This window comes from Lactuca serriola, chromosome 6, assembly GCF_051521515.1.
Source record: "Lactuca serriola cultivar US96UC23 chromosome 6, Lser_US96UC23_V15, whole genome shotgun sequence".
NCBI classification, from domain to species: domain Eukaryota; kingdom Viridiplantae; phylum Streptophyta; class Magnoliopsida; order Asterales; family Asteraceae; genus Lactuca; species Lactuca serriola.
In genome coordinates, this window is record NC_136413.1 from 93,115,968 (window position 1) to 93,133,146 (window position 17,179).

The 17,179-nt window shown below is 32.9% G+C and overlaps 1 protein-coding gene across 1 annotated transcript; it reads left to right on the top strand.

Annotated features, from left to right (window-relative positions):
- Positions 1 to 6,764: 6,764 nt before the first annotated feature.
- LOC145056522 (putative pectate lyase 8) lies at positions 6,765 to 14,128 on the top strand. Its single transcript, XM_079004212.1, has 7 exons — positions 6,765 to 7,025; positions 7,245 to 7,298; positions 7,874 to 7,945; positions 10,199 to 10,841; positions 10,955 to 11,058; positions 11,178 to 11,316; positions 13,407 to 14,128. The coding sequence occupies exons 1-7, from the start codon at positions 6,925 to 6,927 to the stop codon at positions 13,626 to 13,628; spliced, it is 1,335 nt and encodes a 444-aa protein (XP_078860338.1). The 5' UTR covers positions 6,765 to 6,924; the 3' UTR covers positions 13,629 to 14,128.
- The last annotated feature ends 3,051 nt before the right edge of the window (positions 14,129 to 17,179 follow it).

The window sequence follows — 17,179 nt, forward strand, 5'->3', positions numbered from 1 at the left end:
TTGTATAAAAACCCGGTACTTTGTATTTATACCCACTTTTGTATAAAACCGGTACTTTGTATTTGTACCCCTTTTCGTATAAAAACCTGGTAGTTTGTATTTGTACCCCTTTTTGTATAAAACCAGTACTTTGTATTTGTACCCCTTTTCGTATAAATCCGGTACTTTGTATTTGTACCCCTTTTCGTATGAAAACCTTTTGTAATGTAAATGAACATAAACTATACCTATTATAGTTTATCAAGATGTTTGAAATGTATAAGCAACCTAACTATACCTATTATAGTTTAGTATGTTTGTTTGTGGTGTATAAGAACCCTTTTCTATGTAAGTCGAATGTATAGCAAAATATAACTATGTTTATCTTGCTTTGTTTTGTACTAATGGTAGTGATGGAGGAATCTTACAATTCAGTGAGTATTTTCTGTTATATAATTATACCACAACAAGAAACACATGTAAAATATGAAGTCATCAAAGATTTAACACTTTGCTCAACATGTTACAAAGTGTGTTGAAAGTTATAAGTTGTTAACTAGTTTTTAACTTTTCTGCACTGTTTTAGAAAGATCATAGAAAAATCATACGAAGTCGAAAACTGAATCCGTAAATTCTGAGAGTTCCTAAAATGTGTCTAGTTTATTCATAATTTTTATCATGATTTTTGGAAGTCTTTAACTTGTGTTAAAATGTTCATATTCACAGACTGGTCCAGATTTGTTCTTGAAATGATAGGCTGTTTTGCGAAAATCACCATAAATTATAGAAAAATCGTGTGGAGATGTGCAAGTAGTCATTTTGAAGCTAAGAACTGGAACTACTTGCACCTAAAACAGTTTTGAAATCTAAAATGTTTAACTTGCCCAAAACAGTCTGTGAATGGAGTTGAACTTTTTTGATGAAGGCTATCAAATGAGTTTAGTTGTGTTCTTGGTGTTTTAACTTGTATTCCCACCCTTAAAACTTAAGAAAACATGAAATTATAGGGGTATGAACTCACCTTGTGTGATTTCAGTAGATGAATGTTGGAGTAGGGAAGTTTTCAACTCAAGAACACTTGAAGATGCCTTGAAGATTTTTGAGAATCTAACACCAAAATGATGGAATTTGTGTAAGAAGTCTATGATTAGAGTAGAATGGGGTGTAATAATCGTATGGAGGATGTTAATACTTACCAACAGTAGAAGAAAAGCTTGGAGAATGGCCTTGAATCTCGAATTTTAGAGAGAGAAAATGAGAGAAAATGAAGTTTGATCTTGATGGAAGAATGAGAGAAGTTAGGAGAGAGGATGGATGTTCCAGCCCTAAGGACGTGGGGAGGGCTAGTAAATGAGTGGAAAGGACATTGAAGTGACCTAGGTAAGGTGGGGAGGTGTGGCTGGTCATAAAGTAGGTGTGGGGGTGGTTGCTTGTGTCATAAGGTAAAGCAAAGTCAACACTCAACCTTTGTACTTCACCCACTCATTTCTTGGAGAATATTTATATTAAAAACGTGAGAATTAATGATTTATGGGCTGTAATTGTTAAAATAAAGGTTTTGGTGAAAATCTCGCATTAAAATGATGAAAAACGAAGCCAAAATAAAGTTGTAATAAAAAACCGGCAAGGAAGGCTGAATTTGCGAGACCTCTCCGTCCTGGCCGAGGTTCGGTCCCTTCTGGTCATGGACCGACGGCGAAAGTGGTTCAGGAAGCGAAAGTAGGTTTGGTCCGAAGGCAGTTCGGTTCGGTTCGCTGGTTTCGGGTTCGGTCTATGCGAGCTTCGGTCCGAGAGGGTTCGCTTTTGATGTCATTGCTTTTGACAAGTTCGCTTCTGACAAGTTCAGTTCCTAAGAGGGGTTTCGGGTCCTTAAGTGGGTTTGGCTCCTTAAGAGGGGTTTTGGGTCCTTAAGTCCTTTTTATTTCGTTTTTGCCCTGTTTTAAGCAGTTTTTGACCTGGTTAAGGGTCGGGATGGCCCGAAAGACTACAAAAAGTTTAAGGAACTTTTGAGAGAGATTTAGGAGAGATTTCACATTCTTGGAGAGATTTCTCATACAAAGAGAGATTTGGGAGAGATTTGACATACGTGGAGAGATTTGGGAGAGATTTGACATACGTGGAGAGATTTGAGAGAGATTTCACATACTTGGAGAGATTTCTCGTACAAAGAGAGATTTGGGAGAGATTTGACATACGTGGAGAGATTTTAGATAAAGAGAGATAGAGTGAAAATGATTGAGAGAGGTTTCGTGTGTGACATTTGTGAGTGTTTGGCTTCGCAACGCAAGGTCCGTAAGCCCTGTTAAGCCATGTTTAAGGATCTTACACGCTCCCGATGAGTATGCAACATTGTTTTATTGGTTTGGTTCCTTACTTAACGCCGTTTTAGGTTAATGAAATCTAGATATACAAACTTTTCCATTGGTGATTTCTCATTAGAATAGCGAGTTGTACGGAAATAACATAGCGTAAACCCTAGTACGCAAGGGTTAATTGAGTCGACTGGTTTGACTTGTTGACTTTAGTTGACTTTGACTCGACCGGAAATTCACGGTTGTCACAAAGCTTATCCATACACTATCTCCCATGGACCACTATGAAATGTGCACTTTTGTGAATCGATCCACTAGTAGCCAAATCATGTAGTGACCATTCTTCGTCCTAGGTAGTTTAGTCGCAAAATTCATGGTGATGTCTTCCTAATTACCAATGGGTATAGGCAAAGGCTCCAAACTTCCATACAGTTTCTGATGTTGCGTTTTAACTCTTGCGCAGGTTACACACTCTCCCACATACTTAGCAACATTGAGCTTCATCGTCGGCCACCAACAATAAGGTTTTAAATCCCTATACATCTTGGTGTTGACTGGATGAATCGAGTACATGGTCTTGTGACATTCTTCCATAAGAAGATCTCTCATTCCTCCCATCTTAGGTACCAAAATCCTATTTTGGAATACCTTCAATCCTTGGTTGTTTGTACAACATTTTGCCTGAACGCTCTTCCTTTCGGTTATCTCCTTCTAAAGCTTTCTTAATACTCTCTACGATTATTGAGACGATTTCAATCCTTAATGGTCTTGGCCTTTTCCTTTCTAGGTTTATCTTTCTACTCAAAGCATCTACTACGATATCGGCCTTACCAAGGTGGTAAAGTATCTCGTAGTCATAATCCTTGAGTAATTCTAGCCAACGTCGTTGTCTCATATTCAACTCCTTCTGAACAAAGAGATACAAGAGACTCTTATTATTGGTATAACGCTTACACTTTGTGCCATAAACATAATGCATCCATATCTTTAATGCAAATACTATCGTTGCCAACTCTAGATCATGAGTGGGTTAATTATTCTCGTGCTCCTTCAGTTTGTCAAGATGCATATGCAATTACTTTATTTTGTTGGGTCAGAACACAACCTAACTTAACTCTAGATGCATCACTATAAACTGTGAAGTCTTCAACTCCGTTAGGTAAAGAAAGAATCGGTGCTTCACACAATTTCTTCTTTAGTTTCTCAAAAGCTTCTGCATGCTTATCACTCCATGTATATGTAGCTCCTTTATGGGCTAAAGCTATCAATGGGGCATCTATCGAAGAAAAGCCTTGGATAAACCTTCTTTAATATTCACCTAAACCTAGAAAGCTTCAAATTTAGGTGGAAGTTTTTGGTCGTTCCCACTTCATCACTGCCTCAAATCTTTGCTCGGTCAACCATTATTCCTTCTTGGTTAACCACATGGCCCAAGAATTTCACATCTCGGATTCAAAAATCACATATGGAGAACTTTGCATACAACTTCTCATTCTTCAGAACTTCTAAAATTTCTCTTAAGTGCTTGTCATGCTCCAGCTAGCTCTTTGAATATATGAACCTTGTTCATTAGATCCATCGGTGCGTGCCGCACATCTTGTCGGGGGTGGTGACGTGACGTCCATCTAGTGGTGACACGTGTCGCAATCTTGTGGGTTGTCGATGTACGCCACACATGTTGTCTGTGCGCGCGACTGCACACGAATTTTTATAAAATCTTAGAAAACTCATAACTTCTAAAACTTTTATTTAGACTCCGTCAGCTAATTTTGACTTTATTTTTAAAGTTATATTTTTAATAGGCTTAGACTATTAAAGTCCGTTAAAAATTCATAACTTTCTCGTCCGAAGTCCGTTCTCGACTGTCTTTATATCGACGGAATCATATTAACGAGATCTTCGATTTTCATTTAAATTGTTTCGGCTAAAATCAACCAATCTAAAATTCGATTTCCGAGTTGTATACTGCAATGCTAAATCTTAAAAAAAATCATAACTTCCTCTGATGAAGTAAAATATAGACGTTCGTTATATGTACGCTCTCGGTTTAATGACTACTACAACTTTCATTTAGATCACTAAGGCTAAAAAACGATCTATCTCTAATTCACTATTTACGATATCCATAGCTGTATCGAGTCGAACACGAAACTTTAACGAATCATAACTCTTGCTTTATAAGTCGGATTTAAACGTTCCTTATATCTTCGGAATCCTTGTCGCGACTACTTCAACTTTTGTCAATGATATTCGTCCCATTTTTTATTCTATTTAGACGTGTATTGTATTCTTATTTTATTATTTCGTTATAAGCACATATACTACAAATATTTACACATACACGTAATCTTTAGAAAAAATTTCTTTTATTATATCGAATAAGTCACAATTGTTGACCCTAACTATTATATCATATTATTAATTGTCTAGCGGGAAACGCAGACGTTACAATTTTTATCAATTTCGACATTTTTTTTATCCAAATCAGACATCATTTTGTTTTTCTATTTTGTTCACTTTTGACCATTTTCCATATGGAACCGTATGTGTGTGCATATATATATATATATATATATATATATATATATATATATATATATATATATATATATATATTCATTTGAACCCGTAAAAATATATTGTTTTACATTTAAAAACCGTATTTTTTTTGTATAAATACAAAGTTTTTTACATTCAAACCATAATGTTATATATAAATATGTATTGGTTATATTATAAATATATTTTTCATTAAATACGCAACTTTAAAATGAGTTTTGATCTGTGGAATGCAAGGTCATATAAACTAATGTGGTCTCGGGAACATGAAGGTCTAATGGCCGCTTTAATTACTAAGAGACTGTTCATTGTATATATTCATGATTTTTTGTTCTAGCAGTTACTTCTTGATTTGTTGAAAAAAAAATTATAATATCCTAAAATACATAAAAAAGATAGTTATAATATAATTAATATATATTTAGTTTGTTATCTATAAAGCTTGTGTATTTAATTGGAATTTTTCCAATCATTAGGCTATGGGGTATCCTAATTTTTTTACCCATGGATACGTTAGTTGAAAGGGACATTTTTGCAATTTTTTGCTATTTCTAAAAAATGTGAGGGTGTGGCTGATTAAAATGTTGTCGGTAAAACCCATAAAACCCCACACAAAATTGATTTTTGCCATCGGTGAATATCCACCACCGGCACTTTACCATCGGTAAAACAAAAGAAGAGGGCAGTGTTAACCGTCGGTAAAGGGTGCCACATAGGCATCCAGACTATAAAAAAAGAACGACACCCCAAAGCGTTATTGATAATCCAATTAAGATACACCACCTTTATCGATAACAAACTAAATATATATTAATTATATTATAACATCGTTACGTTATAACCCTATTTTTCATGTATTACTACAATGTTATAATTTTTTCCAACATATCAAAAAATATATCAGCAAGAACCAAAAATCATGAATATATGTAACGAATGGTCCCTTGGTAATTAAAGTGAGTCTCGTACTTTCATTTTCCCGATATCGCATTAGCTTTATCTGACTATGTATTTTACACATCCAAACTCATTTTAAAGTTGCATATCTTTACTGAAAAATATGGTTATAATATAAGTAATGTATATTTATACTTAACATTATGGTTTAAATGTAAAAAACGTTATATTTGTACCAAAAATATAGTTTCTAAGTGAAAAAATACCAAAAATATAGTTTTTAAGTGAAAAAAAAAATATTTATACGGTTTCAAATATAAAAAAAATATTTATATAGTTTCAAATAGAGAATGGTAAATATTGAATAAAATTGAAAAAATGATATTCAATTAAGAAAAAAAAATTGGAGTGTCAAAATTAAAAAAAAAAAAAAAGAAAGCTTAGTGTCGAAATTGAAAAAAGTAAAAATTTAATGTCTTTTTAAAATTTTGCTTTTCAATTTTGACATATTAGCATGTCATTACAGAATGTCACGTCATAAAAAACTGACATGTCGGCAGACAACCAAGTTGACCGATCAAGTGGCATGAATTGTAAAAAATTGAAAAAATGTTTCCAATTTATGACATGAAATAACGCAATGTAAAAACGAATTTTCATGTAAACTTAGTGGTTTTTGTAGTATTTAAATCATGTTAGAAAAAAATTCATTATATAATCAAAAATCATTTTAAATTCTTTTACTAAAAGATATAAGGTGTAATATTACTACAATTTTTTATAATTATATCTAATATTATTTTATAAAATTTAATAAAAGACAAAATAATTCGCTAAAAGTAAACAAAAAAAGTCAGTGATTTTGATCTGTCATTTAAAAATCACAATGCGTTGATTATTTTTTTCATTTTTGCCATTTTCCATGTTCCATCAAAATCAGACGGCCGTTAACTTTTTAACTTTCTTTCTCACGTATTGCATTTGCAGGGAGATGTCTATAAATGAAGCCGTTACATTGTGTCTGCGCCTTTGATACTCCCACTTCGTCTCTTTCTCTCCCATCTCCTACACACATTCCACCTTCTTCCTCCACTTTCAGATCCAAAAACACACACAGACTGTGTGAAGATTTCATAATTCAACACAGAAAGGAGGAAGAACACTGTGTGTATCAGCAATGGAGGCGCCTAAAAACCCGATCGCTCTGTGGTCCTTTCTGCTACCAATGCTGTTGCTTGTTGGAGTCGTTGTAGCTCTTGGCAACACCTCAAAACCTAGGTCTCTTTTTTCTGAATGATCATTGTTTGTTCTATTTTAAAGCATTTCAGAAAAGCTTATGCAAAATTTCAGCTCAATTATGCTTATTTCTGTGTTTTCTTCATCTACATTACATATTCCCGACTTCGTATTTCTTCAACGGTTGAATTGTCTACGAAAAGTGACATTGCTAACTTGAAATTAGAGGAAGCAAGCTCAAATTCGTTGTTTATGTTACAGGAATATCGAGACAAAAGAGTTGCCGAGCTTCAACGACTCATCAATGGCTGCTAGGTAAAGAACACACATCACTGAGTCGACTCGGTTGTCGAACTTTACAGTTTACTAGTACTTCTTTACTTTTTATCGCAACCGTTCATCTTTTAGGGAGATCCACAATCGTTTGACATAACTAAATCTCAGCCGTTGAGATACCAAGTTTATTCTGATCTTACCGTTTATTTACGGTTGTTCATGTCATATAGGGCAGTCCCGTCATTTCACACACATTCTAGTAATATTTTTTCTGTTACACGAAGCCGTTTGGAGTGACGATTTTAAACGTAACAAACGACGTCGTCTTTCTCTCTCACGCACAAACACACATTGCACATTCACTCGTTAATTAACGGTGTTTAAAGTTTAAACGGCTACTGAGTGTGCATTGTACTTGTGTCTCCGTTCGTTTTTTCGTATTCAATTCGCTTGCGTGCTATTAATTGATGCATGTCGGTTGTTCGATATCTACATTCTTCTACAATGATTTTTTATAACTCCTTTTATCTTGGTGTTATACGCTAATTTCGATTCAATCATTTTAGCCTTTTAGGGTTCTAAATTTGGTCATCAATTGATATCTGTTGATGCAGAATCAAGAAAATTGAAACTTTGAACGAAAAGGCAGTTCAAGATCCGGAGGAGGTAGTCGCCATGGTTGAAATGTACGAATCTCTATCTCCTTTTCTTCAAAACTTATATGTTTTGAAGTATTACTACTATTAATTATTGGAATTGAAAGGTTCTGGTAATAGCATTAATTGTGTTTGTTCAAAATTATGTTTGTTGTGGACATCACATATCTAACCCGTAAAACCTTTTTTTTTTTCTCTTTGTTTTCCTGATATTCACTACTCATTGTCTCGCATTTAATAATCCTTTTAGACAATTTGCTTTCATATATATAATTTTTTTTTTGGAAATTTCCTTTATTGTTGGAATTTAATAAATCAAGCACCATGTGCTCCTGCTATTTACAGTAATAGGACCCTAATTAGATCATACACTGTGTCCTCCCACATGGGTCTTGCATTCATACCACCAAATGAAAAAAGAGATATTTCTCATAATTCGTTAATATAACAAAATATAAAAGTGTAAATTACATTTTTAGTCTTTATAGGTTCTATAACGCTTTTGGTCCTTGTTCAAAATAATTAGACTATTTTGGTCACCTTGAATGTAGTTGAATTTTGCAATTTTGGTCCTAGATAGCAATTTACTTGGGATATGAATAAAAAACGTTAAAAAAACATTAGATAATGACCAAAATTTAAAGAAAAGAATTTGGGGCTAGAATTGGAAATTTGAGCGATAATCAAGGACTAAAAGTGTAAATTACTCAATCTAAAATTTGGGTATTAAATAAGCTTGGATCTTTTGGGGGCAGCCATAATGTTAAAACATGTTTAGGGCCCCTTAAAAACATGAGCCTTTACTATAAGAGCCTCAATAAATGTCAATGTTGGATTGTATTTAGAAACCATTATTGGAAGCGTTAAATTAGTGCTTCTGTCAATGGTGGTCTACCATATAGCTCTACTTTTATTTGCATTATTATCATAAGTTCTAATGTGACCATGTCTCCCAAATTTTAATTCTAATATGGATATCTGTTCATGTGCAATCAAGAAGCAAAAAATTAGGTTTTCTTTAATTACATTATTTATCATAGCACGAGAAAAAAAATCTATTTTTCACATGTGGCACCATTAATCCCTAACCTAGGCTAGTTATTGAGAATTAAAGTCATATCAATAATTTCCTTTTTCTCAACCTCTAAGCCTCATGGTTACACACATGCCCGGTCTAGATGGTAGGCAATCTGGACTCTCGCTCACAGTCCATATCTTTAAGGGGTTTAAAATTCCTAAAATATATGGTATATATAGAGAGAGAAAAAAATAAACTTATCTGAAAATGCTAAGAAAAATATTTTTCTTTGAATTAGTTGTTTTTTTAATGTTGTGACCATATTTTAGCTTTTTAATATTAAAAGTGAATTTTATACCATTTATCTTTTTTCAACTTTAAGGACATATTTTTTTTCTTTTCGTCTTGGGCCCACTATATCTTTGGATCGGCCCTAGTTACACACGAAAATGCTCTACTTATACGTGTTGCATATGGTGTATCAATATTGTGACATATATATATATATATATATATATATATATATATATATATATATATATATATATATATATATATATATATATAAAGATGTGAATACACTTGTTGTCTTCGTTGATTGATTATTGAAAATTAAGGCCATCTCAATAATTTGCTTACTCAAACTTAATGACTAAGGTGTTGTTTATTTTCGACTCAATGGATTAAGGATTTCATTTGTATAACTATTCATGTTTGTTTTCTTGATATTTACTTTGGATAAAATGATTCAATGGGTTAAATCAAAAAACATGTCTTAATGTATTAAGACACTAATCAACTTGCCTATTTGTCCTTTTTTCCCTCAAACTAGTAACCATTATGAAATTTGATTTTTTTTTTTTGTAATGTAAGATTAAGTCGTTTAGTCTCGTTCAAATAATTCATTAAAATCAGATCTAATATAACATCATTATCCACCACTTTATCCATATACATCTTAACGAAAAAAAACAAAAAAAGAAAAGAGCCTTTGTTCTATCGAGACGAGTCCAGATAAGTCAAATACACAGTCCAAAGGATACCTATTTGGTTGTTGGCCATTAATATATATAGCCAAGGGAACGTGGGACACAAAGTAAAGGCCACCGACAGACTACATAAATATAAATAGCTCAAATCTTTTTACTTCTGTGGTGCACAACCCATAACTATTGAAATTATTGCACAATAACACACCTTCAACATTATCACAAAAATAATACCAAAACCTAACATTTTTTTTTACCATAATAATTCACAAACAGGAGCATGAAAAACAGCACAAACAGAAGAAAACTAGGGTACTTTTCATGTGGAACCGGTAACCCCATCGACGACTGTTGGCGGTGTGACCGTAACTGGCAACGTAACCGTAAGCGACTCGCAGACTGCGGTATCGGTTTCGGCCGTAACGCAATCGGCGGCCGTGACGGCCGCTACTACGTAGTGACAGACTCCAGTGACAATGACCCAATCAACCCACGACCTGGTACCCTGCGCCATGCTGTCATCCAAGACGCACCACTTTGGATCGTTTTCAAACGTGACATGGTGATTAAGTTGAAACAAGAACTAATCATGAATAGTTTTAAGACGATTGATGCTCGTGGAGTTAACGTGCATATTGCGAATGGAGCTTGTCTTACGATACAATTTGTTACGAATATTATTGTTCATGGGTTGCATATACATGACTGTCGACCGACTGGGAACGCGTTAGTGAGAAGCTCGCCTGAGCATTATGGATGGCGGACTATGGCGGATGGTGATGCGATATCGATATTCGGGTCGAGTCATATTTGGATTGATCATAATTCGTTGTCGAACTGTGCGGATGGACTTGTGGATGCAGTTATGGGTTCTACTGCTATCACGATTTCGAATAATTACTTCACTCATCATAACGAGGTTCGTTAATCTTTATATCACAATAAAGAAATACACCAGTCTCAGCAGCTGCAGTGTGAGAGTTTCAATTTCAACGTGGAAAATCTAATGGATATAATTTTACAATTAAATAGGTGATATTGTTGGGACATAGTGATTCATATTATAGAGACAAGCTAATGCAAGTGACTATTGCCTACAATCATTTTGGAGAAGGTCTTATTCAAAGAATGCCAAGGTACCAAATACTCATGGATTTTATGCACAAAAGAAGGATGAAATGAAGAAAATGATAATAAAAATTGATTTTTGTGTGATTTATAATTTTATACTATTTTTTTTATAAATAAATTACAGATGTAGACATGGGTATTTCCATGTGGTGAACAATGACTATACCCATTGGGAGATGTATGCTATCGGTGGAAGTGCCGGCCCTACCATCAATAGCCAAGGCAATAGATTCATGGCCCCTGCAAATCCTTTTGCAAAGGAGGTAATAATAATATTAATAATAGTATATCATAACAAATGTAACTATAAATTCGTTTATTTTAAAATTAGGTGTGAAACCCGTGTATTATACGGGTCGATTTAAAAAAAAATTAAACATTAAAGTGTAAATATAAAATATTTTTTAATGTACAATTTTAAAATAAAGGAGATACATATTTATTGCAATTTAATTTCATATATATCATATTTAATACTTTACATATATAAGTATATGACTTTAATTTTAAAAATTGAAACAAACCACAAGTGGATAATATTTATTTCAAAAATACCACAAAATGACAAATGTCAAAATTAATTAGAGATTGACATGTGATAAAAAAAAACCTTTATTTATTAAGGAGGATGTGTGTTTTTGTGAAATAAACTGATGAATAAAAGTATTTCATTTTATAAAGGGGATACTGAATTATTTTTTTTCAAGCTTTTCATCGATATACCCAACAAGTCAATTTTTATTTTTATAATTTTGACTTCCATTTCAAATTTTGTTTCAAATTTATTCAAAACTTTTTTTTTTTTCAAATATACATATTTACAACTATTTTTAAAAGTTTTTAATACTTTTCTAAAACTTAATTTACTAACTATTTTTTGATAACTTCTTAGTTTTTTATTCAACTTTATTCAAATTTTATTAAAAGGTATGTAGAAATGTTTAAAAAAGTTGTTAAAGATATTATATAAAACTTTAAAAAGAGTTGTAAATTTTGAAAAGAACTAATTTTTTGACAAGTTTGCAAAAAAAAAAAAAAAAAAACTGAACCATTCATAACAAAATTTAAAACTTTGTCCAAAATTATAAAAATGAAAGTTGGCATGTTGTATTTGGTGTAGAAGGTGGAAAGCATGAAAAATAGCTCATTAAATTTTCATTTGAGCGTTAAAACTGTTTTTTTGAAACAAATGCTTTCTAATTTATTTAACTTGCCAGCAAATCTTAAAAATATTTTAAAATAGATAGTAATTCTGATTTTCTTTTTCTCAGCATGCTATATATACAGGTTATTTCAATTTTATATTTTTGGCATATGTTTTAATTTTTGCTACGGATTTAGTCTAAACTACATATTTTGTTACAAATATAGTAAAAACTTTTTCTTTTACTAATTCGTCAAAAAATTGTTTTTATAGATTTACTTTTCTTAGAGCTTTTTTTTAAGATTTTTTTACAACTTTTTTATAATCCTTTTTTGAAAAAAAAAAATTAAGATTGTTTTTACAACTTTTTTGATAATTTTCTTTAAACCTTTTCAAGAGTTTATTTTTTATTATTTTTTTTATAAAATTTTATTTATTTATTTATTTTTACAATTTGTAACATTTTAAAACTTTTACAATAATTTGTTATATTTGCACACAACTTCTTTTATTACTATTTTACTTATCTTTTTTATAACATTTTTTGAGCGAAAGTATATGTAAAAGTTGTAAAACAAATACGAAAAATCTATTAAAAAAAATATAAAAAGTTTTAAAAAAGTTATAAAAACACTTTAATTCCAAAGTACGAACCAAAAGAAATCCGAATCTTCAAATATAGAGAAAAAACCTATCCCGTATTTGAAGTGATTGTGTTGGTCTTTTTGAAAAAAAAAAAGTTATAGAACATTGTCCGCTTTTTAATTAATAAAACGCGTTTCGTTTTTTCGTTTAAATCCACCCCCCTCTACTAACAACTTTTGTGCTATCCTACTATCATATAAGTCTAGAATTTTTTATAGGTAGTCCTTACATTATAGCTTCCTAACATTTTTGGTCCCAGAAATGTTTAACTTAACATCCTTTATGTTGAATTTTTTGATGAGTTATTCTTATTCCATATTCATTTACTAAGAATTTTCACAGAGTAGGAGAAAAAGAAAACTTCGGTTCTTGAAAGGGGCCGAAGAATATCAAGAGTAGTATAATTATCATTTTCGCAAAACTTTAACAGCAATCCTGTTAACCTAGATGCGACAGGGACCATTTCTACAAAAGAAATACACATATAAACTGAACCCATTACTTTTTGAAAAATACAAGGACTAAAGTTGTAATTTAGTATTTAATTTGACATGGAAATTTTAGGTTACGAAGAGGGTGGAAACAGACCCACGACATTGGCACGGATGGAATTGGAGATCCGAGGGTGACCTACTTCTTAACGGCGCTTATTTCGTCCCATCCGGCGCCGGAGCCTCCGCAAGCTACGCCCGGGCGTCAAGTTTGGGTGCCAAGTCATCTTCCATGGTCGCCACCATCACCTCCGGTGCCGGAGCTCTTAACTGCCGCAGAGGCGGCCAGTGTTAATAGGCAATCTCAGCCGTCGATCCATTTGGTAATTAAAGACCCATTTTCTTTTTTCCCATTGTTTCTACTGTCACATATATTTATACGTATAGATTCCGTATCCACATATGCTTCCATATATATATATATATATATATATATATATATATATATATATATATATATATATATTTATTATGAACATTTTATACAATGTTTTTTTGGATAATTTCTTTCATCCTATTGTCGTCTCCACAACAAGGTCGACTAAGCTTCATTGAACAGAAAGTATAAATTCTCCGATTGTTGGTTTTTAGGAGCAAGGCGCGATCGATGCCTTTTGATTTTTTTTTTTTTTTGACATTGTGATCGAATGATCAACTGTTTTCGTGATTACGTGTTATTGAATATGTTGTATAGGATTATTACTGGATTGGATCCATATATTTTATTTGTGGAATTCTAGTTAATTGAATCAAATAAATGTAATGTGAAATAAAATGTAAAACTATTGGTATATATGTCTCATTGGTGCACTTATCTTCTTCTTATTTACTTTACGCGTTGAGCGGCTTTTTGTTCATAGTTCAAAATAAGCAAACACTAAACTTGCCACAAACACGTTGATTGTATTTTAAAAAGTAAAATGTTTTTAGTTTTTTCTATTTATGCTGATTTAAACCACAAGTCTTTTTTCATATATTTATACAAAAAGTCTTTCTTATAAAACATTGTTTGTTTTTTTACTGTTAATCTTTTCAAAATGACCAAACTTTACTAATATATATAAAGGATTTTTTTTTTAACAATCAAACTTTAGCAATATTAAAAAAACATTTTTAAAAGATATATATATATATATATATATATATATATATATATATATATATATATATATATATATATATATATTAGAAAGGCCAAACTTTCACTTGTTACTTGTTATTTTTGCCTTCAACAGGTTATCAATAGGTAAACTGAGTATTTTTTTTAAACATATTTTGTATTTTTTTTGTTTTATACTAATTTTATTTCAAAATAAATTTAACTTTAATTTATTCATTACTATTTCATTAATAGAGTTAACTACTAACAGGTTACCCTATATTTGTCCCTCTCACATGCCTTTAAGAATCAATCGCCTAAAAGTGTAACCAATATTCAAACATTATGACGCGTTTATTTTTCTTCTTCTTGTTTTTATATAGTACACTATATTTTCTCTTATAAAAGACTTCTTTTTCAAGTTAGGAACATAAATGTTGGGATAAAAATCATTTAAGATCGATTAGATTCAACAGGTAAGTAAAGAACACAAAGATAATCAAACTGATGTTGAATGATTAAAAGTCACGCCCCAGATAAACTCGATGAAGAATTTCAACTGTAGAGGCGTGCTAGTGTTTTCAAAGTATACCTTTGCAAAAGCGTTAACTATCTACGGTGCATACATACACTATTAATACTTAAACCCTAATAAATGAGACGGCTTGGACAAGCCCAATACCAAATACAAAATGGACTAATTATTAACAACCCAATGACGCAATATCTAACATCTAACAATCTCCCCCTTTGCGTCAATTGAGGCGATAGATGCTTCACTACTGAGTCTTCTTGATTGTTTTGAAGAGCTTGGGAATCACAACGATCAAAGTTTTGCGAAACAAGATGTACCACTGAATCATATCAATAAAGTTCTTCTTCGCAACAACATCATTCAAGGTACACTTGTTAACAATCCCCAAAATATGTTCCAAGCAAGTTGTGGAGAATAAGTGCTTGTCAGGTAAAGCGAAGAGGCATTTCTGAAAAGCTCCAGGAACATCAGACCCTCGCTGAAACATCACCGTCAAGTGGACTGTATCAATTTTACCCATACTCATTTCGTTCATGTCGCTGGCTTTTCCAATCGGATTTACGGTAGGCTTTCGCTTCAAAACTTTAGCAATCTCAATGTCAAGCTTCGCCACTTCATATATATACGAAACCAACATTCGCTTTAAATGAGCTAAAATGGGTTCGTATTTTTGTTCTTTAATCAACAAAAGATTGAGCAACAGGATTCAATCGTGAAGGTTGAGATTTGGCAGATCAACAAGCGTGAACTCATGCAAAGTATTATATGAACCCCTTGTCGCTTTGAATTTTACATTCACGAAGCTTCCTTTAGCGATTGGCCTTGTGACCCTGATGGTTGTTAGTTTTTGAGCACTCCAGGTCAAGTACTAAGGTTGGCCATAAGTGAGATAAAAGTCAATTAAGGCTTTATCCATTTTCACGTCTGGAGAGGGAAAATCAGCAATCATATAAAAAAACAGTGGAAAACGAAGGCTCTTCTCGTTATTGGCATATCAAACTGAGAATCCTTCGTGTTAGCTAGATCAAACGAAATCACTGGATCTAACCAGTGAACACTGGGGAATTCAACTGCTTCATGCATCAATCGCTCTTACGTCTATAAAGGAAATAGCATGTTTCTACATTCCAATGCATCGTGAGCTTCTTTCTCTTTTCGTTCCTTCGCCTCAATTTCTCTCGCAATGCGAGCACTTTCATTTATCTCATGTTCACGGGATTTTCGCTTTAGATGATCCTCCTCACTTTCGTCTTCTTCATCATCAACAACCATTGGATCTTTTCCTTTTGAACCCGAAGCTAAATTAACCTTCGGTTTATTTTTCTTTGGTTTTTCCCCTGCCTTAGCAGCTTTATATTCTTCCCCTTGTTTCAGAGGAACAGAGGCCTCAAAAACACCTTCTAGCCTGTTCAGAAGAGCGAAGGCAAGACGAAGCTTATCAGCTAAGTGTCTGCGAATGGTTATAGTCAAGATTGGATCATGCGCTTCAATAAGATTAGACAACAAGGAATTGACATCGTTGATGTAGGATTTCATAATAGCTTGTTCAGATTTGAGCTCGTCAATTTTTGACCTCACGTGCTTGAGCTTGATTGTTTGAGTATGGACTTGTGTGGTGCGAAGAGCAAGCTCGTCCATAATTTTGCTTTCAACGGCCAAATCATCTTGGAACTTGGTGAGCCTCATAGAAATCGAAGAGTGAAAGGTTGTGTTGTCATCAGAGATACCGGAACGAAGATTTTCCAGTTTCTCGCATTCAAATTTTGCTAAGCTTCGAAATGGCTTTAGTTGCCTTAACAGCATTTGCTTCAGCGACAATATTAAGGTCTGACATAAACACCTTCGTTTCTGAGATTAGTTTATCGACTTTTTCGGTTACTTGTTGATTAGATAGTGTGGAGTCCTCAACAACTTTGTTTGCTTGAGCAAGGTTCATTGCATGCTCCTTTACCAGAGTATCGAGCATACCCTTAACGACAACTTCAGAATAAGCTTGACTGGAATAGGCAGTGGAGGATGCAAGAAATGTATCCAGCCTGGCGTTCAACTCCTTGAGATCCTTCTGTGTGAGAGGGGCATCATCATCACTATCTTTTTGGATCGAGAAGTAACTATAGTGAAAGGTATCGAAGTCAAATCCCTCAGCTCCGAGAAAGTCCTCCGAGTCATGGTGATGTTGAGGAGAGATGGGAGATGTAGTGGTAGTAGATGC